This window comes from Lissotriton vulgaris, chromosome 6 (genome assembly GCF_964263255.1).
Source record: "Lissotriton vulgaris chromosome 6, aLisVul1.2, whole genome shotgun sequence".
NCBI classification, from domain to species: Eukaryota; Metazoa; Chordata; class Amphibia; order Caudata; family Salamandridae; genus Lissotriton; species Lissotriton vulgaris.
The window spans coordinates 541,392,841-541,415,838 of record NC_141694.1 but is presented as its reverse complement, the minus strand read 5'-3'; the positions used below and the strand labels follow the sequence as shown (position 1 = coordinate 541,415,838).

General features: G+C 43.3%; 1 protein-coding gene across 1 annotated transcript in view; it reads right to left on the bottom strand.

Moving 5' to 3' along the window:
* Window positions 1-22,998, bottom strand: part of LOC147707531 (dynein axonemal heavy chain 5-like) — a 1,425,553-nt gene that overhangs the window by 512,193 nt on the left and 890,362 nt on the right. Inside the window, exons 66-67 of the mRNA XM_086925656.1 lie at window positions 16,253-16,384; window positions 14,878-15,064 (exon numbers count right to left, since the gene is read on the bottom strand). Coding sequence (XP_086781782.1) covers window positions 14,878-15,064; window positions 16,253-16,384 — 319 coding nt within the window. The remainder of the gene's footprint in view (window positions 1-14,877; window positions 15,065-16,252; window positions 16,385-22,998) is intronic.

Here is a 22,998-nt window from a genome sequence, read left to right as displayed (position 1 = left end):
GAGCAGATGTTATACTACTGCAAGAAACACACATACAGGGCACCAAATGCGCCTTCCTCGTTAGACGACAGCACAGAGTCCTCGCACATGCAGGGATTACATCAGGATCAATGGGGGTAGCAATTCTGATTAGGAAGCACCCGCCATTTCAAGTGACCCAGACTTGGTTAGATCCCCAGGGGATGTATGTAGGAGTGCGGGGACGCTGGAGGAGACGGGAATACACATTTCTTTCGGTCTATGCGCCACCCAAACTTTAGGTTGGTACACTCAGAGCTATCACTGACATCCTCTTACAAACATCGGACATGGTCTAAGTACTAGGCGGTGACTTTAACGATGTCATGGAACCTGCGATTGACAGGACGGGAGACAGAGATAGGGCCTCGACACCAACCTTGCTAGCAAGGACAATGGCGGCCCTGGGATAGGTGGATACCTGGAGGTGGCTTCATCCGGAGGCTCGAGTCTATTCGTTCTTTTCTGGGGCGCATAAAGTATACTCCCGACTAGATTATATATTCATGGCACAGCGGGAACTACAGGTCACTGATACGGTGGAGTACCAGGCGAGGGGCGTCTCGGACCACTCGGCTCTCCTGGCTACGATAGGGGGGGAAGGGAGAACACAAGACGTGCCACGTGGCGTCTAGCGGCATGGGATCTGCAAAATGCAGACATTCTACGCGATCTGCGGGTAGACGTGAAAGTATATGTCGCGGAGAATGAGGGCACAGTTTCCTCCCGGGTAACGTTCTGGGAAGCACTTAAGACGGTCCTGAGGGACAGAGCTCAGAATAGGATAGCAGTGGAAAGGAGGAAGGCGGGGGAGGAGGCCCGACGGCTGGAAATCCAGATTCTGGCCTTGGAACAGAAACATCAGACTGAGAGAGATCAGGGGCCCTCAGACAACTCTTGGACGTTCAACATCAATATAGACATCTGGTGACAGGGGAGGCATGGACACAGGCCTTGGCGATGCTCCACCGTCTATATGATGTTGGGGATAAGTCCGGGAGACTTCTGGCATGGCTCAGTAAGAAAGAAAGAGATGCGAGGTGGGTGGAGAAGGTAGGAGACGGGCAGGGAGGCTGGATACGGACAGACGAACATATAGCAGAGTCTTTTGTGAAATATTATCGTGCCTTCTACAAGGCTAGGGATCTGGGGTTGCAGGAGGACGCGCTGCGATACATGAGCCATATTGAGCTCCCGAACCTTGCAGAAGACAACCAACGTGAGTTGGACGCAGACATTACGATTGATGAAGTTAGGGAGGCCCTGGGTAAACTCAGGGCGGGGAAGTCTTCGGGCCCCAATGGTTTCCCGGCGGATTAAAAAAAAAAACAGTAGATCTATTGTCCTGCCATTTATTGGGACTCTCGAGGACGCGGTGGCAGAGGGTGAGTTGCCGCTAGATCTCCGTCAAGTGACTATTGTCCCAATATACAAGGAGGGTAAACCCCCTGAAGATTGCGCGTCGTATAGGTCCATCTCGCTTTTAAATGTGGAGGCGAAACTCCTTGCAACGATCTTGGCTCTCCGCCTGCGGGGGTGATCACAGGCCTGGTGCACTTGGACCAAACCGTTTTTTTACCGGATAGGGCGACCAGATGCAACCTACGACGGACACATAACTTGCTAATGGAGGTTTGTCATAGGGAAGATCCACACATGTTTTTATCCCTCGATGCAGAAAAAGCATTTGACGTCGTACATTGGCCCTTTTTAGAAGGGGTGTTGACTCGATTCAGCTTTGGTCCCAAGTATAGGCAGTGGGTGAGGCTGCTCTACACCGATCCCAGGGCGAGGGTGAGGGTCAACGGGGTGCTGTCGGAAGACTTCCCTATACGGCGGGGCACCAGGCAGGGGTACCCCTTGTCTCCGCTGCTATTTGCACTGACCATAGAGGGGATGGCTTGCGCGGTCCGACAAAGTGTGGAAATCAGGGGGTTCCGACTGGGTCAGGGAGACACCATAGAGGAGAGGATCTCCTTATATGCAGACGATGTTCTTCTGTACGTCTCCCATCCGGCCACTACGATCCCAGCATTGTTTACGGAGTTAGCACGGTACGGTGCCAGAGCTGGATACCAGATAAACTGGCATAAATCAATTCTCTATGATCCCAAAGGGGAAGGAAGGTGGCCCACTATTCCGGGGAGGCTGCAGACGACTGGGGAGGGTTTTGTGTATTTAGGGATTTTTGTAACGGCAGACAACACCCTGTCCTACGTCAGGAACGTCAAACGCATACTGAATAATTTTGCAGAGGATGCGGCAAGATGGCGACTGCTCCCACTTACACTGCTAGGCCGCGCTGCCATGTTTAAAATGATATCGCTCCCTAGATTTCTATATGCTTTCCAGAATGAGTATTTCCCCCTCAAGCGACGGGTCTTCCAAGATATTCACGCGGAATGGAGGGCCTTTCCTGTGGCTGGGAAAACAGCCTCGGATAGCATTAACAACTTTACAGAGACATCAATATGACGGGGGAATATTGCTGCCCAACATAGAAACGTATTATTGGGCATAACACTTGGCACCTATAAATGAGTGGATACATACCCCGGCCTCCCATCCCACCTATGCCTTAGAACGACACACAATGGAGAGACACACATGCTTACACTACCTATACGGCAGCAAGGGGGGAAATAGATTGCTTCCGGCCACGAGAGTTACGCTGGGGGTTTGGACAATGGCAACAAAGGTCATGGGGTGGGATGGTAAGCCGACGAAGCAAACTCCCCTATGGAAATGTGCCTGGTTAAAAGAATTAAATAAGTTGAAGGGATTCCGGAACTGGGATGCTATCGGCATCTCCACATTAGGTGATGTGATGAAGAAGGAGAATTGCAGTCCTTTGCAGCATTACGGAAGGAATATGGGCTTCACCAAACGCAACACTGTAGATACATGCAGTTGAAACATGCCTGGAGGGCGGAGGGGGTTTTGACAGAGGCACTCCCTGAGTACGCCACGTTGGAGGGACGTCTTTTACAAGAACTCATCCCTAATAGGGCGGCGTCTTTGACCTATAGGAAGCTGATAAATAATCTGCCGGATGGCCTGGGGAAACTTAGGGCCATATAGGAACGAGATGTGGGGGAAATGCATGAAGTGGATTGGGGCACGGTCCTGATGCACCCGAGGGAAGTAGCAATCAAATCACGCTTAAGGCTCATCCAATACAATGTCCTTCACAGAACCTACTTTGATAGGGCCTGACTATATAGAATAGAAAGGGCGACTGATCCATGCTGCCTGCGGTGTAGGCATGAAGTGGGGGACTTCTTCCGCACTCTCTGGTCCTGCACGAGCATACAAGTCTTCTGGGGGAAGGTATTAGGAGAGCTGGGAGAGGTGCTAGAAATTACCCTGCAGACCGACCCTAAGCTGGTCCTCCTTGGCATGACGAACGATGTGGACTTGCCACGTCCACAGTTGATATTCCTGGTGCTGGCCCTGGTGGTCGCTAAGAGGGATGTGGCCAGGAAATGGGGGGCTCCAGAGCTACCTCAGTTGGAGGAATGGCGGAGGGGTATGGATCTATACATGGCTGCTGAGAGGGTCACAGGCGAGGGGGTGCCCTAAAATGTTTAATAGAGTATGGGGCAAGTGGTGTCAATACCATTGAGTAGATGGTGGACTCTGAACTGAACGAAAGGTATAGGCCCCTGATCAAAACAGATGGGTTGAAGGTGATGCACTGCAGAACTGACCTCCAATGTTTTAGGGTAGGTGAGCAGATGGTAAAGAGGATTTCAGACGATTGTGTTGGGAATGTATGGGTGGTGGGGGGGCGGGGTGCTGAAGGGTGGGATATGATGAGTAATAATGACATGCTTGTTTTGTGGCTGCACAACGGAAAAGTTAATAAAAATATATATTTTTTTAAAGAATTGTAGAATTGTGTTTGTTACTTGAGAATGGCTAACACTCTGCTTACCCAATTTCTCACAATATGCTATTCATTTCATTGCACAATTTGAAAACATTTTTGTACAGCACCCTGACAATAATATGCACACTGACATATACTGCCACTGGTATAGTATTATAGCCTGAACAGCTATGTGGTGAAGGCATATTAAGTTTCTGTTTACAGTTTATCAATATCATCTTCATTTTGACTCCTGGAGTTAAACAGTCAGGTCAAGGCATTCCACGCTGAATTTTCAAGAGAGATAGCTGTCCTTCACTTTGGTCCCATTCTTAACTTCATTGGTTGATAAAGAATTCATAAATGAAGATGAGTTGCTTAAAGCAACACATACTCTAAATGTATTCCCAGGAGGTTCTATTACTAAAAACACAAGTACCCAAGGCCTTCTATGAGGCAATAAGTGATGTCAAGTATGTTTATTCTTTGTACTTGCTTACATGGATCCAAAGAAAATACCATAGGATTATAAACAAAGACGACAAGAGCAGGTAGGACTATATGACTGGTTTAAATCTTGGTCAAGTGTCAATGATATCTGCCATTCATACTACCATAATAAGGTTCAAATGCACTAAGCAAATCGGTACTTTAAGCTAAAGTATCAGCGTCAAATCAGAATTAAATGGTACCCTACATGACTTTTATTAATATGGTATTTACAGATTTTAAGAATGTACTCGTCATCATTTATTATTATATGTTTATACAAATATTTAACCCACTTCTGACTTTTACAAGGAAGCTGCAATGTTAGAATTTTGAATGCATTCATAGGGACATGTTCGAGCTCTAGTCAAGCAACTTTGCATTCTCGCTCTTATGACAAGGCTCCAGTGTCTTTTGTGTGTTAATTCTCAGTAACTCTGCCACTTTGTAGCTGTAATTTAAGCCACAGGGAGAACTCTGTTACATTTGTGTATCTATCAATGTTTGCAATGTTATATTTAGGCAGAAGGGTTACTGATGAATATCATCTGGCAGAGGATTACAAGGAGTGTTTCTACATTAGAAGCAAGTTCCACATGCAGCACCACAGATGTTAGTTGCCCAACCTTGCTAACACTTGACTACTAGTGGTGAGGGGGCAAAGTAACATACAATTGTAAGTGTGCCCCGAGAAATCTAGAGTTGGACTGTAGTCAGTGATTGATTCTGATTATTATCACAAGAACTTAACTGGCCTCAGTAGAGAGTGTTGACATTTCCAATGCCTGTTCACCTACTACCATCTTGGGTGCACGGTGCTCACACACACAATGAGGTAATTTGCCATCTTACCAAATGTCAATGCCACATATTTCTTTGTATTTGTTCTTTTATGAGACATTCTTTTCCCCTAGACAATGATGCCACACCACTTCACATATTGGAACAAACTGGCTTTAAAATCTGTACATATTAAACATAACATTAAAATATTTACAGGCTGATAATGACAAAACAGTTGCAGCTTTGCTATAGGTCATACTCGTATACAGCAGACATTAGGCACATATGTAAAGATCATGAACCACCAAGTTGTTACTACAGATGATTCTTCAGGCTGGTTTTCAGCAATGCCTGTACATCTTTATTGGTAGAGAGTTCTACATTTTAGGTGCATGTCCAGAAAAGGTGTGATCCACAGTGAAGCTTTTTCTATGTTCATATCAAGGTCAAGGTGAAAAGAACCCTTCCCCCTTTGGTCTTTTGGAGTGTCCTTAGTTCATTTCTTTTATATGATACATGTGGGATTGTAAGTGCTTTGTGCTTCTAGAGAGGGCCTGTTCAATGATGCTAGAATGTGACTAACTTTTTTAGATCTAGAGACAAGAGAGGCAACGGGCAGCATAGAGGACTTTTGATGGTGCAACTTGCAATTTCCAGAGGATAGTGAGTAAAGCGTTGGTGTATCTGATTTGGGATATAACCTTGACTTTAATTACATCTGTGAGGTTGTCTAATGTTCCATATGATTCAAAGATAATGCTGAGATGATAATTGATGCTTTTAGTTAGGTGCCCTAGTTGAGTCTAAGATGATACTCAGAGAGCAGATATGATGGATTTAGGTACAATACTCTTTTTAATAATATCTTCAGTGCAGTCAGTTGATAGTTCGCAATATTGGTTGCCCTTTTCTAGCAGGCCAGCGAACAACTAATGAACAGATTCTTAGGGAGGGAAAGCAAAATGAAGGGAGGCAAGGAGCTACCTTTCAAGGCTTGTATATCAATGCCAGATCTATTTCTAAACCTGCCACAGAAGTCTGGGATCTGCTAGATGATCGGAAACCAGACATCTGCTTTTTTACAGAGACGTGGCTACATAGCATTAATTTCCCTCCCTAGCTAACGCCTTCCCTGCTGAATATACGGTAGTGAGACTGGACAGAACAGGAAAGAGGAGAGGAGGCTTTGCTATAGCTACCCACCCAACCCTGCACATAAAAATCTTGGACACCATCTCATCTCCCAGCATGGATGATGGTGTTCTCAATGGAGCCCACCAAAGGCTTCAAGGTGATGGGTGCTGTAGTCTACCACGCCCCGGGTGATAGTAAAAAATCCTTTTGTGCCTCATTATTGGAAATCCTCGCCCCATATGCCATGCAAGCAGAACATGTATTACTTTTAGGGGCTTTTAATCACCATTTAGATACTATCTCCAATACTGATTTGGAGACTTGTTAGCAGCGATGGAATCGCTAGATCTCGCTCCTAGAATTTGTAGTCCGACAGACACAGCTGGACATAGGCTTGACAATATCTTTACGAACATGCATAATCCTATACCAGAATCACCTCAAGCATTAAGTTGTATTGACCACCTGGCCTTGGGTTTTTCTTTCACCACCCTGAAACGACCACCCCAGCCTCAAGGGCTTAGGAGTTCCCGCAGACTATAGAGGAAAGTCACACCAAAAGTATTTAGTGCAGTATTTTCTCCCCTGTCACTCAGTGACTGCAATGACAGCAACACAGAGGTGAATATGTTGGAGACAGCGACAATAGCAGCCCTTGACACCATCGCCCCGATTAAGGTAGCTACAATCCGTGACAGGATCGCCCCAGCTCCATGGTACTCAGAAAGTTTGAAGGCTGAAAAAGCTTCTTGTAGAGTTAGAGAACGTAAATGGAGGAAATCAAAATCAGAGGAACACAAGCAGGCTTATAACGTAGCACATAGGACTTACCTAAAGAATTGTAATACAGCCAGGCGAACATATTTAGCCACTCGAATCGACGAGGCAAAGTCCTCCTCTAAAGAGCTCTTTAGGACAATTAAAGAATTTACTGCTCCTAGAGCTAACAACTCTTCCTACCCTACCACACAGGGGTTGTGTGATGAGCTAGCCCCGCACTTTAGACAGAAGATTGATAACATTTATGTTTCCTTCGATCAGGAAGTGGAGATTAGGGTAGTAACACCGGTCCCGGACAATCCTCTCTCCCCCAGACTAGAGACTTTTGCAGCCATCCCCTCTGAGCAAGTCTTATCACTGCTGGTACACACTAAGTCAGGTTCCCCATTAGATGTGGCTCCCCCCACATCATCTCAGATCTGGCATAGGAGTTGGTGAATCCAAATATGGAAATCTGCAATCTGTCACTAGAGACCTCCTCCTTTCCGTCGAAATGGAAGAAAGCTTATATTAAGCCACTGCCCAAGAAAGCATCAGCGGACCCCACTGACTTACTAAACCAGAGACCCATCCCTCTTATCCCTTGCCTTGTTGCTCAAAATAATGGAAACCTTGATTAACCGACATCTTTCGGACTATCTGGAACATCATAGTCTGCTCGACCCCTTTCAGTCAGGCTTCCGTGCTGGTTATAGTACCGAGTCTGCCTTAATGGAGGTAACAGACTCAATTAGGATACTGTTAGACGAGGAAACACCTACAATATTAGTCCTCTTAGATATGTCGGCAGCCTTTGACACCATCTCTCACAGAATCCTTTTGGATAAGCTCAAAAAGAGATTGGTGTCAGGGGGATGGCATTAGAGTGGATGCATAGTTTTCTGTCAGACAGATCTCAATGTGTAAAATCGAACACATTTGTGTCCCAGACTACAATTGTGGACAAGAGGGTACCACAGGGTTCCATCCCAAGCCCACCCTGTTCAATATCTATGTGTCCTATCTGGCCACCATTATTAGATCTTGCGGGTTCCAAACCATCTCTTATGCGGACAACACTCAGGTGATAGTCCCCATAGAGAAGGACCCTGGTGTGACCAGAGAAAGATTTAAGATCTGTATACTAAAAATAGCCACATGGATGAGCAAGAACTCCAACAAAACAGATATCTTACTGTTTGGGAAAGCTGAGGAGTTATGGACTGAGGAGTGGTGGCTAGGGAAACTAGGAGAAGCTCCCACCCTAAACAAATGGGCGAAGAACTTGGGCATTGCAATTGAAAACAGCCTCTCTATGGGGGAGCATGTTAAGGCCTTATCAGGCAAGTGCTTTGGTTTGATGCCCATACTAAGAAAGATCTTACCTTGGATTCTCTTTCTACCAGAAGGGTCCTGATACAGGCGCTTCTAGTCAGTAGACTTGAGTACGGAAATCCTCTATCGGTAGGGATTAGGGAAGATTTGCTTTCAAGGCTGCGAGTCATCCAAAATCCAGCTGCATGCTTGGCATTGAATAAGCCAGCACGAATTCCATCTCTACCTCTGCTGAGAGAGTTGCACTGGCTCCCCATCAGGAAAAGAACAGTTTTTAAACTTCTTTGCCTGGTGTTTAAATCTCTTTATGGGGTAGGTCTAATATACCTAAAAAAATAGAATGGTATATACTGGCTCGCCAGTTAAGATCCAGTGGCCATAAGCTCCTTTGCACTCGAAGAATCAAGAAAGTTAAGATGGGTGCCCGTGCCTTTTCCTATCTAGCCCCCAGGTACTAAAAGAGTCTGCCAGAGGGTCTGCGGGCATGTCCCAGTCTGGCTCTCTTTACAAAACTTCTTAAAACCTGGCTGTTTTAATGTGCATTTCCCACACTAGGTTGGCTGCTACCCAGGTGCCGAGAGATCCCCTTGGGGATGATTTGTGTGCCCTACAAATAACAATAATAAATAAATTATACTAAGAGGAAAGAAGAGCTCAGTGTTATCGAATTTGAGTTGTGGTTTAATCATTTTCAAATAGATATGTATTTCTGATAACGCTTGTGGTTAGGGTTGGCAGAGTACTTGGACAGTACATTTTCAGGTGTAACTGAATGTCACATCTATGTAATGTTAAAAGAAGATACTGTGTTTTTGTATGTGTTCACCTAGGGGTTCAACACTAAGGAGAGGTGCCAATATGGTGCCCTCTGGCACACTAAAAGACAAGGGGGTGAATAATAAGGCTGAGGTACCAAATTTACCTTGAAAGAAATTGTAAATAAGGTAGGACTACTACGTTAGGTCAGAAACATATCTCTGACACCTATACACTCTGAAAGAAAAATGAGGAAGCAATCTTAATTATATCAAAAGCTTGGGATTTGTCAAGTAGCACTAGAAGATGTGTTTCCAGTGTCAAGGAGTTGAAAGAGTTGTCTATTTGAGGAGGTGTGTATCAGAACTGTATCCATATCTGAATCATGACTGAAAAGGCAATAACAGTTGGTGTTGGGGGACAGCATTTACAAAGCAGTCATTACATCGCAGTTCCTTTACAACGCGGTCGTTACAACGACCGCGTTGTTAGAATGCGAGGCCTTTACAACGCAAGTCATTAAATCGACTTGCTGTAGGGGACACTCTAACCTAAGGAATAGTATCATTTATTATTCCAACACCTTCCCTTCTGTTGCGTATGCTGGAGTTGGAATAGTAAATTATACTATTCTTAAGTCCAGCGCACCCCCTACAGCAAGTCGCTCTAATGACTTGCATTGTAAAGGTATTGCGTTCTAACAATGCAGTCATTTTACCAACCGCGTTGTAAAGGAACACGATGTAATAGCATGCAATGTAACATGCTATATTTGTTGGTGTTGATGTGCTCGTTGAGTTGGATGGGAAAACATTTTTCCAGTATTTTTGTCGGATAGGGGAGGCCACTGATGGATTAGTGATGGGTTGGAAATGTTCCTTTTAGTAGGGACCGGCATCAGCATTCTTAATTAGAGGAAGTACATGGCCAAGTTTGAGAGGGTCAAGTACTCTACCACTCTGAAAGAAATAGTAATGTAATTTAGCAAGAGAGTTCTAAAGGCATCCTATGACTTTATCCATATATGGTGGGATAGCACCATCTGAATACTGCAAATGCTTGGTCATGAGATATTTAGTTAATGCTTTAGTTAAGTCCTAGAATACTAACCTTATATCAATGAATTACTTTTGTGGGAGAGGAAAATATTCCAACATGTCTACTCTGGTAACACCACTTCAAGCACTGTTACTGTGATTGTTGTTGGCACTGAGAGTGTGGCCCCGAGTTGAGGAATAATGAAGGGTAAATCTCCGAAGAGCTTGATGCTGCACAGTATGGCTGTAATCAGCTTCTTTTGAATTAGCTGAACCCAAGATCAGGTATTTGGATGATCTATAGGAGGTTCAATGAAAAACCCTTGCTATTACTTCACAGGTAAGGTTCAATATTTTTTGGTGCAAAACATCATTTATTCTCTTACAGAGATGACATGTCATGATATGTAGCAAACAGTCATTTTCCATCTGACTGCTTACAGCACATCCCAGTCTATTTAGTCATTGGTTTTCAAGCATTGAAGGGCTAAGAATCCAACCAATATCTAAACGGGTTAGTTACTTAGCAATGTGCTGAATATGTTTTATTCTGTGAGACTTAGATGAATCTGTTATGTACTAACTAGTTAAGTACTTTTATTTGCCACAAAAGAATAGTAATCACATGAAATAGTAGAAATAGTGGGGTACGAGGTACCTGAGCCGATGTCTGCACTAAGCTATATTCAGGACTGTACGAACACTCCCCTTGTTCTTTGTGTTGCTTTAGTATTCTTGCTGATGTCCCAAAATGGGGAAGCTGCTCTGAAGCATGGTCTAGCAGATGCCAAACCCAAAGAGATGAGTAAAGTCAAGAAGTTACCCAAATCTGAACTAGAGTGCAACTAGAAACAGGTTTGCCCTCCTTTAGAATACCTAAGCCAAGTTGTTATGGTGAGTGTGAGTCTGGGTATGGTTTATATATAGAGCTGTGCCAAAGATGGCCACGGTCACATGGGATTTCCAAAACTCACAATAATTTCACAAGAGTTGAAACATCAGTGGACCCTTGCTTGGGCTCCACTTGATCACACAATTTATGTCGATCTGCTGTCGGAATCTGGGGTGTCAGGCTCAGGGAAAAAACTCTGCCAGGGCCACAAGCATGGGTTTCTGGGCTTGACTCACTTCTGGGAGGTGTCTGGTGAGTTGGTTCAACTGCAGACACTGTAGTATGGTCTAAGGCCTGCTTTGCGCGCATGTTATGTTAGCATGGCTTATTAGAAGTTTAAACGCCATTTTACCTTTTGCTGCTTTTGCACACGACATTGCATAGCTGTTTTTGTAAGTTAGCCTTCACAAAGGACAACACATGAGAAAAGGTTTTGTTTTTGACATCTCTAGACTTACATCGTGCCCCTAGTCTTCACAGTAAGTGCTGAAGCCGTCAAGGTTATCAAAACATGTTAGCTGTTTTTCTACATGTTCGAGTAACGCTTTCTAGACACAACAATTTGGCAGCTGTGAGCCAACTAAGATTCTGGCGCCCTTATTATTCCACACTTGTCATGATTTCACACACTTGGAAGGTTTCCGTGTCCAGGGATGCAGAGAGCTTATGCTGATCCAGATGTAATTTACTCTTACTGAGCGGAAAGGTAATGGGGTCCCCCAAACAAGCCTAAAAGACCTTCTTTAGTTTATAATACATAGTTCCTATATAGGGAGGGTGTTAAAACTAGGCGCTATAAGACCTGTTTTCACCATAATTGTAATACGATTTCTCCTTTTGTATTTTATGGAATTGTAACAATGCTGACCATATTATTTTTAATCATATGTCCGCTTATGTTGGCTAAGATACTGCACATGAGATCACGTCTGTAAAATAAATATTTTAACCTTAGCCGTGTCTCTAATTTACTCCTGTTGTGGACTGGTGTGAGAGTATTCTCACTTCCCAATATTCCTGAGATGGTCCTAAGTCACATGTTCTAGGTTGTCTAATCATTGGTTACTTTGCTATAGGACGAAGAGATAATGTGACGCTGACGCAAGCTGGTTGGGGTTTGTCTAGGTACTGAGGTGAGTTTCTGGTACACCACAATTCACTGATGTCCTAGGTCTCGGTGCACAGTTCTGTGTATGAGAAGGATCCTTGCAACAAACTCAGAGTTGTCCCACTTGATTTGGAATCTAGGACCATAGAGGATGTGGCCTTCCAAGATCCCTGGTCACTTTGTTTTGTGACAGGGTTTGTGCAACTGTGGGGAGGCGGGGGGTCAGCAGGGCACTAAGGAGATGTCTCAACAATTTGTAGGGTGACCAGAGAAAAAAAATTATGCCAATTTGCTGAGAGGTCCCTTGGTGTGCAAGTTGGTATATTTTCTTAAGTAATTGGTCAATGTCCATCTCTTTCTTGAGTGTTGTGATTTACTCATAACACCCAGATTGAGCTGGTATGTTGAAGCAGAGGAATGTTGCTTCAGAATGCTTAAAAGCTTTTAAGGACATGTTCTAACATACCCTACTTTGCTTTTAATATGTGAGGGTGTTTCCTCTATTTCCATTTCCACTGCTCTCAGACTTTGCGTGGATAGTTGTTGAGAGTACCAAAGGGAGATTTCCTTGCTTTTTTTAGTTTGGTAAGAGCAGATACAGTTGTATGCATTTACAGCTGCAATTGTAATCTTGGGTAAGAAGGCCAAAGTCAGAGCTAGTAGTATGAGTGGTCATTAAGTAGGCAATCATGTCAGTAATATTGGGAGGATTTTTGTTCTTGAAATGTCTTGTGTTCATCAAAGTTTTTCTGGGTGCAGTGCCATTTGTAGGAGTACACTGAACAAGAAAAGGGAGGTAGAACTTGTCATACCAATTTACTGACAGAGGGTGCAAACTCTGTACAATCCCTTGCTTGGCAATGATAAGGTCAATAGTGGATCCTTTACTGTGACCTTTCAGTTTTAGACAACCATTCTCCTCCAGAAAGACTTTCAATCAACTGGTGGTCTTGTGATTGCTATTGTGCTTAACACTGATAAATTGGTTATCATGATTAAAGAGGAGTTGGTCAGCCATAAATTTGCAAAAAAGTCAATGAAAGCATTATTATTAACTGGTGTGTGGTAGATGAGGCACATGTTGATCTTTTAATCCTTACTGGTGGAGAGGCATTTAAACGAGCCGAAGGGTTGAATGTTCATGATGCTGCAATTAAGGTGCTCTTTAAATAACTGTACTGCTATCTTTGCAGTTCATCTTTATGTAGAGTAGAAAGTAGGATGTCAGTTATAAGCTGGGATGCTGGGGTGAGTCGCATCTCAGTGAGAGTGAGATGGGTGAGGGTTGATTAGAATCTTAGAGAGCTCGTGGTATTGGTGATTGCAGAACTGCAGTTTATCAACGCACTGAGTTGAGCAGTTTTGGGTGTATTTAGCAGATCTTTGTTCATGTTGATAGTCGCAATTTTGCTTAGACAGACTGATCTTAGGTTGACTTGGGGCCATCTGTTCCTTTGTTTTTACGGGATCTGCATGTGCACTTCAGGGAGATCCATATTGTTAAAGCACTCATTCAGAAGGGAAATAGACGTTGTTAAGTTGCTTTGGAAGGTGGGATTTTTGTTGTCTAGGTAGAGAGATTAGGAGTTGGGGTCAATCTCAATGATGTATGTGTATGAAATGAAGATAAAGGGGTCTCAAGGATTGTTTGTGAGTGTAGGCTGTCACTCCTATTTATGTTACTATTAGTGTTATACAGGTGTGTAAATTGGTCTTTTTTGTGGAGAAAAGCTGGAATACGTCCAGGTGGCTGGCTGTTCATAGTGCCAGCTCTAAGCCAGTATGTTTTTAGGAAACTGTCAATGGAAGATTAAAGGACTTTTCTCATTTTTAAGATCATGCAAACATTATTCTTGTGAGATATGGGGTCAGTAATTTGCAAGGGAATGTACCATCTGTGGATCTGTTGCCATCATCTGTGATTTCCTCATTTTCTTTACCACAAGCATCTGGGAATAGTTCTGGAGATAGTTGTGTAACATGGTGTAGACTCTAGAAGGAGTGCTTGTGGTCTTTCAGCTTTATCCTGGTTTTTATTTGTGTTGTGAGCAGTGACATCCAGAGAAGGGAGAGCACATGGGTCAGTGGTAGATTTATGGAGACCTGGTGGACGAGTTAAGAGATTAAAGTTGGGGGAAGTAGAAGTAGAGGGAGTCACGTGAGGTGTCCTGGAGGGATTCAGGTGGAGGGTGATTCACAGATTGAGCACAGTTCTGTGTTCACTTAAAATTCTACCAAGAGCAGAAATTGGTTGTAAATATATAGTGTTGGTGGACTGCACCACTATTAGTATTCCATTGTTGTGCAGATTAATTTTGTGGTAATATCCAGAAACATGGAATTTCTATAAATAAGATAAGTGCTTTTTGTGTTGAAAATCGGTCAGAATGTTGTGCTCCACTGCCAACTATGTTTCTAATAAATAAAAGGTCAATCTTTGTGTCTCAAAACTTAATGTTGTGGTATTTAGTATGAGTAGCGTGTCTAGCAGTTTGGTTGTGATTTTGTTCTTGAGGGATTAGTTGCATTTTTTGTGAGTTCTAAGGGTGATGTTATTTTTAGCAATGCTGTGTAATCTCTCACAATCTGGGAATTTGGATATCACAACCCCTCACAGACATGCGGTAAGAATATTTCATTCAACATTGTGCCATCCATGTGCAGGTAGAGGTGCACAGAGTTCTTTTTCTCTTACCTCGATAATGCCTTTGGCAAAGGGTAGGTCAGAGACATTGTTTCCCTGCACATTTGTTGATTCCCCTCCAGCTCTTTCAGTGCCATTCAATGACATTTGATTTCCCGGGCTTCTCACCCAGGGAATCTGATTGCATTCCTGGAGCATGCTGGTATGTATCTGGGAAATGGTTTCTGCGACGTGGTCTCTGTAGCAGGCATGAGATATGAAAAACAACCTGTCAAACATTCTACAATCAGTAATATGACACAATTCCAAAATTAATAATATGCTAAAATGAGAATTCTGGTTATTCTACTCATCACTAGCTACCAGGGAAATAAGCTGATGGTAAATGACAAATACATGTAGTTAAACGACTGCGGCACGTGACCAGCAACGACGAAGTGCCCCGTTTTTCCCAACTGTCCAATTGACAATACCAACAATAGCTATAAGGAGATATCTAGTATTATTATGATTATTGTTAATATAATTTGATATCACACATGAATAACCCCTACAGAGATATCTCGGCGCTCGGTCAACCCATAACTAAGTATATGATCTAGAACAGTTCTGTTTTCAGTGCTTTCCTGAAGTTGCTGTAGTCAAGGCAAGTTCGGAGAGAAAGGCAAGTTTTTCCAGATAGTGGGAGACACATAAGAAAAGGCTGTGTCGCCACATCTAGACATTTATGACCAGCCCTCAAACAAATTCAATGTATTTTCCTTAGGAGGGAGGCACCATTTCTCTTAGTAAAACATTCCAAAATAGGTAAAATAGTTAAATGAGAATGCCGTTTCCTCATTGGTCGCACTAGTGACCACTGAGTATGAGCATAATTTCTTCTTTTCATCAGTGTGAAGGGCCGAGTGGAAGCTGTTGTGCCCCGGGTAGGATACATCTTTGTGGTTTCCCCAAAAAAAGCAGAGCATAGACATCAGCACGTATCTCTTGCTATTTGAATTCCCAACTACCTCCTGACCCACAGAAAACTGTGCATTTTGTAAAATGCTAAATAATAAGACGTCTGATGCCATCTTAAGTCACAGATAATCAAAATGTAACAAAGCGAACATTTAGCAAAATATTCCGTCAAATTATGAATTAATGTAATAGTTGTCCCTCTATCGCTAAATATTTATAAAAGGTGCAGGCACAATGTTTTGAATACTAACACTGCTCTAATCATAGAAGAAAACACACAGCCAAAATAACAGTATTAATTTATGCAATAATGTTCTAGAAAATTGGATCACATCTAAGTGCATATAATGTAGGAATGAACAGACAAGCACAGGTACGCGCATCGTTTGGCCACGCAAAGATTGATGTATCTATGATTCCGACAGAGAATTACAAAAGAACAAAAGGAAGGTTTACTTTACAGTACCTTGTTTCTCTGGTGTGCAATTCCAAAACCCGGTGCTTGGCAATGTAATGACTGGCTTCACTGTGACTCGTGGCTTTTGACCAATTGTCAATCCAGATCACTTGGCAGCCACACAGAAACCCTGGATATTGCCTGTAAGAGTAACAAATGGGCCAGTACCCGTCAGTAATGCCATCCGAAATAGGCAATGCATTAGTAGATGCCAGATCTGGTTCTGAATCTAGGCTCCTTATGAACACATTACTCTCTTCCTCTCGTTTGACTCTAATCCTGTTTAGGCATGTCAGAAGTAACAGCGTAGGACAAATACATTAAAGCCTGATGTCCAGTGCAGACATCTATCTGAAAATGGGAAAACACACAGCTGTACTCCAATATCAGAAGAGACTGCTTGTTCTGACAAATGCACCTGACCCAGATTTACCACATTGTGAGTGCAGAAACATATCACCAGTCAGACATGAAGGGCCGTTTCTAGGCCCTCAAATATTTTAATAATGCGGAGAGGCGGCGCAATTAAAGTTCCTGCAACCCCACCAGTACCCAATTTGACTAGCACAGAAAATAACATCCAATGGATTAACACACAAAAGGTTGTTCCTTGGTGCTTGAGGAGCGAACTCCGCTGTGAAGCAAGTCACACTATCTGGATGGGGGGTTTGAGGTCTTTTGCAACACTATGGACATTGGGGAGGCTACATAAACAAACACACTAAAACTCAAAAGGTTAAACATGTTCACTTGAAGCAGCTAGGACATGTGGCAGTCTTGGAATTTACTCTCATTCTCCCTTGGGTAAATAGGCCATTTAGGAATAAGCAAGTTTTCAGCTCTAGATTTTGCTGAGGACTGTGTAGGGACCTCACCCTCATAGTAGAAATCAGCGTCACCGGTTTTATTGATCCTAATTCTGAGTACAATCTTTTGCTCAGTGTTTTGGGTGCAGAATACTGACAAATTCTTAGATATTCAGTGAGGCATTCATTCCAATAGAGTAAATGTTTCGGCTAAAAGATAGAAAATGCTGAAATTGGAACTTTGTGCAAACTGAAAACACTCGGGCCGTATCACATAAAGTGGGCACTGGGAGGGCTAAGTTAAGACCCAGTCTTTGAAATAGTTTTGGTGTGGCTGGTTTCTTAAGTAGTTGAAGAGCTGGAGCACTGCTATTTCACCACATTAGACAGTGGTATGTGGTTGCTCATGGAGGGAGCTTCAAAGGCATGTTCTGCTTTTGTCTGGAAATGTATGACCAGTTGTTACCATAACTAAAGAAAACAACTGTAAATAACACAATAACATGAACAAAGCAAAATAACACAATTCAAACATAACAGGGCAGATCAAAACAGAATGCAACGTAACAACCACAGTACAGCAATCAACAAAATCACATTGCAATAGCAGAGTACAAAAGAACATCTGCAAGCACAAAACAACAGAATACATCAACACCACACCACATCAAAAATGCCACCCATCAAATGTGCACAAAAGTTGTTGTGACACATTTCCACCTCCAGAATCCTGGAGGTGAAAGGTGCATGGAGAAAGCACACCAATGACGTGAAATTGTGCCAGTCAGAAAAACAATTGTGATCCGACCCTAAAGCTCCTAATCACTTTAGAGTTTATGTAATGATAACAACGATTAACATCTCTGAATTTAAGCAAAACTGTATTGTAAACCTCCTATGTAACTAACACCAGAGCACAATTATCAGTTGACGCAGGGCAAGGTACTAGTTGTTTAACGTTTTAGCAAAGCTGAACAATTTAAGACAAAGAAACAGATATATAAAATTTGATATGATAAAAAGTTCAACCTGGCCCATCCAATCAACCATTTTCCTGTGTTCATTTATAACACAGAGCTTGCTTACTAGCTGCTTCGAACTTAAGGCAAGATGACAATCACCTTGCTTCAAAACACCCAATAAATAAACTTTATAGTATTGCTCTGCTCTGTACATCCCAGGTCCTTCTGTTTGAACTAATGTTCGCTTTTTCTCTTCATCACTTTTGTTGGGAGAATGTTCCAAGCAAGCTCTGTTTTTTCTCAGAAAATACAAGTTTTCTAAATTCACTGCTGTTTCATCTTAACCCAATACTCTAATATGCTGAAAATTACGTGTAAGTGTGGTATTTATTTTCTATTTATACCATATATGAATTTAAATTGGTCTTGTATATTGTTTTGTGTAGTGCTTGTATGATTCGATGGTTGCTCTAAAGTGCTTAAGAAAGCAGAAGGAGTAGTTTCTATCCTGTAACTCCAGTTCTGTAGTAGCGGTATCTCTGTTATAGTCATAATCTAGTGAATAGTCCCGCCCATGTGCGTGGACCCCGGCAATCAAAAATAATCTCTTAAATTGTCAAATCATGCAGAACTGCAAAGACACTTAAGAGAGAATTTAAAGACAAATAATGCAGCCTATATCCACAGGCTACACTGTCCAGTACTTCAACTAGAAATTCCACCAAAAAAAAACACACACAACACAGCCTGCCCAGTTTCTTCAATAGAGAAACTTGCCTCTACCAGTAAAAGACTCTGGAATTGAGGTAATATGAATTTCTATGGTCAATTGTGTCCCCTAACGTAGACCCCAACGGCTCCATGTACGTGCTTCAAGTACATGTATGTTCACTCCACAACCAGCTATGAAGACGCAAATACATTTGCGTCCAACGTTAACATGTCCTCTTTCAGATCCACCATGAATGGATCGATTATTCAGTTCCTATGTATGCCGTGCCACCGTCTTTACATGGTGCACTTCCACGTTTTCCTGGCTCTGGCGAGCTAGGCCCTGATTTCTGCCATCGAGCCCTTTCTGCCTTCAGCCTCCGAAAGCTGCAGCCTGGATCCGCATCCATGACCCTTGCCTTACTTCCTGCGTGGCGAGCAGTGCCCGGCTCGGCCTGCTTGCCTGCCAAGATAGTATTCAGCCTTCAAGTTATCTGCTCCGCTCCTCGAAAATACATTCCTGTCTAGAGATTTAGGTAAACACCTCCCCAGCTGCAGAGCAAAGGGCCCGGCCTTTCTGTCTCCGTGCAAGTAATTCATTGCTCCCGTTACCATGGTAGGCCCATGGCCCCTCGCATTTCTCACAGACACGTAGTCACATATATGCACGCACTAGCAGTCAGTATAGAATAGCCTCTGCCCGAGAGACCTTTCCTTCTAGATAATACAGTTCCTCAAACACAAGATACCAGATATGATTTGGGTTTAGGTTGTTCTGACACGCCAGACTTCTGTCTCCTCTTTTGGAGCTAAATGTCAAGTCCCCTTCACCCTCCAGTTCCACGTCAATCACACGTCATGCTGCTGCGTGCGCATCTCTGCCATATATTTCTGCTGACTCTGCAGGATTCTTCTATGGATCCACCCCCCTGTGACACTTTCATGTGACGTTGTCTAGCACACACCTCCGTGTACGCCCTCGTGCACGCCTTCTGTTACGCACATGTGTTCTTATCTCTTTTCTCTCAGCTGTTACGCCTTCTGTATCCATCACCACTGTATGCATTTACTATATATATTGTACTCTGTTAATAAAGCATTGTCTCTCCCTTCCTGAACCTTCGTGGTGATGGAACATGATACCTGGTTCGAACCAATTCCTTTTTAAGGAATAAAACCCTTATAAACTCAGAATGCCACGGACTCTGCCTCTCATTTTTTGATTGAGTTATTCTCATTGAACTTTACCGCATAGAAATTCAGCATAGGTAAATTATATTTACCACATAATTGGCGCCCGAACAGGGACCCCTCCCCCACCTTACGCGCCGGCGGTGCGTTGCAGGCCTAGTCCCCTGCCACAGCCGTGACGGACAATTACGCGTACCCGCAGGATTTCCTGTATCTCCCTCAGGCCAACGGAGGTGACTGAGGCTGCGATCGACACCCAGACGAGGCGGTGAGGAGTGCGGAGGATCCCGACCAGAGCCCAGCCGAGAGAGCAAGGTCCGAGGTGTTCAGAGGCCCACAGGTTCCGAAGTTCCGAAGTACCTACGTCACGAGTCGAGTCGAGTTCAGTCCGGTCCAGTCCAGTGTCGAGTTTCCGAGGCCTTCCGTTCCGTGCTTCCCGGTGAGTACCGTTGCTGGGGACGCATCTAGACGGGTGCATTAATTTGTGTCCGGTCAAGACGGGTTTGGGTACACAGACCCGGTCTGCACTGTTTAGCAGTGTATCTGTACTGTTTAGCAGTATATCAAGTTATTGTTCGTTTTCCGAAATGTTTTAATGTGTTTTAATGTCGTGGTATGAGTGATTGTTTGATTTTCATTACGGTGTTTATTGTATTAGTTGTGTCCAAATCCGAGTAAGTATCAAGTATCAAGTATCACGGCTCAAAATGCCGCTGTTTTCTAAACTGAAACAGATAGGAACTAGAAAAGGGATACTCGAGGAAGCTGTTCCCATCCCACCCAGGGACACTCCAGGATATTTTATGTACCACAAACACGGCTTAGACGCTGTATTATATCTCGACTTGTGGGTGGATTACACCAAGGATTTAGCAGAGAATCAGAGATGGCCTGTTACAGGGACATGGGATGCCGATTGCATCATGAGAGTAGAAGAAGCATTATGGAAAAAGAAAGCCAGACAGTCACAGAAAGATAGGTAAAGAAAAGGAGGCCCCCTTAACTGTCAACTTTGGGACAGGGGAGATAGCGTAAATTTTGTTAAAAAAATGTTTTAATAAATTTTTTGTCTTTATGCATAAAACCTAGTAGCACCTGTTCAAATGTTATAGCGAATGAAAATGTATTTGTTTTAGAAAATGATTCTGGAAAATGTTGGGTTTGAAATGATTAGTAATTGTATGTTTCCTTCTAGAACTTGGTCCTGAAGAAGGTTGTCTATCTAACTGTAACCGAAACGCCGCGTCGACCCCTGTTCTTTTGAACTTTTTTAACCTGAATGCTTATGAGTTGTTTTTTATAAAAAAAAATTTAATAAATGTAATAACATGCAACATGTATGTTTTTTAATGATTTGTTATGATGATGTTTTGATAATGTACTTGTTGTGTATAATTTGACAAATATATATATATATTTTTCTAAAACATTATCGTTTGATCTGTTTTTTTACATTTGATCCTTTGTGTGCATGTATGCAATTATATTTACAGTTTCTGGTGGTTTTATAGGTAGAAGTTCAAAAGCATATGCTGTACTCTTTGTCCTGAAGCATAATAGAAGTATATTTCTGGTATTGCAAGGTATTGCAGAACGCATTGCAGTTCACTACTCCATTTATTACCCATTTTGCGGTAACCCTGTGGGACGTTTTCAAGTTTCCTAGTCACAGAAAGATGCCATTGAACTATGGCGTAAAGAATCACACAGACGGACAGAGAAAGCACTCAGAAAAGCAGAGAAAAGTAGAGAGGATTCTGAAAAAGCCAAAGAAAAAGAACTACTAGAAGAAGGGGAACGAGTTAGAATGGAACAACACGATAGACGGAGTAACGCAATTATGACAGGATTGTATCCAGTCCTGGCCGAGGGCCTGCCTAAGGCTACCCCGGAAACACCGAAAAATCTGCCCCCTCCATTGGTTCCGACTAAATTACGTCACAAGACCGCAGCAGACATTTTTATTTCATCCTACTTGGATGACGTAGCTCCCGCATATGCTAGTATGCCTGCCCGTGTGCCACCTGCTGACGGTAATCCGCCCCCTGATCTTCAGCCCCCAGGTCCGCAACAGCAAACCCCTCCCGGTCTGCTTCCTCCACCCTTACCTGCACCCCCTATTAATCCGCATAATCCTTTTGGGCCTGGTGCGGTTCAGGCCCCAACTCAGTTACAGCAGGTACCAACCCTACAGCCAGGTTATGGTCAAGCCTCCGCTTCAGGAGGTGCTACCGGAGGTTATCAAACACCCCCACCGTTACACCGAGTGACAATGAGAGATTTAGCAAAGGCTCGGACACCCAAGGGTGCACCGGCAGAACAGCTTAGAAGAGAACTTACAGATTGTAGATATGACCCAGTGCCCGGTACAACAGGACCCATGTTGCTAGCGTCCCTACGTTTGCGACGTGTTACAGATTATCTGATGTTACTACCAGGTATGCCAGAACATCTAGACAAATTGTATTATTTTATTAGAACAGGAGAAGGAATGGAGTGTGTTGCCGAAGCCATGTCACGTCAGAAAGTAGAGAACAAAGGTTTAATAATGCGAGTTATGGTTAATTGTTTAATAAGAGAACAAGATCAGGCAGGTTTTCCGCAAAATGAAATGGATAGCCTGCATAGATGGAGCCAGAATATCGCGGATGGTAAACATGAGAAGGAGAACAGTGTACATATTATGGTTAGAAAGATCCGTAAAGAAATAATAGATATACATGCCCGGCGGGCCCCTGAAGAACATCTTGAATCAGACGGTCCGACTTCCTCGCAGGAGGAGGATGATACAGAGAATCTAGCAGAAACTTCGCATCAGTCAGACAAAAAGATGATAGGATATGTAGGGAGAGGGAAATTCCCTAGACCGCATCCCTTTGATAGGCCCTTCGACAGACCCATTCGTAAACAAGAAACGTGTGAAAACCAGAAACATTACCTCTGTCCAATACCAGAAACATTCCACTCTGCTATGTCAAATCCGAAGACCCCTGAACATCTATTTCAGGCTACCGATAAGGTACTTCAAGAACGAATGGGGTACCATGTACTCAATTCCATGGATGAACAAGAATTAGCCAGGTCA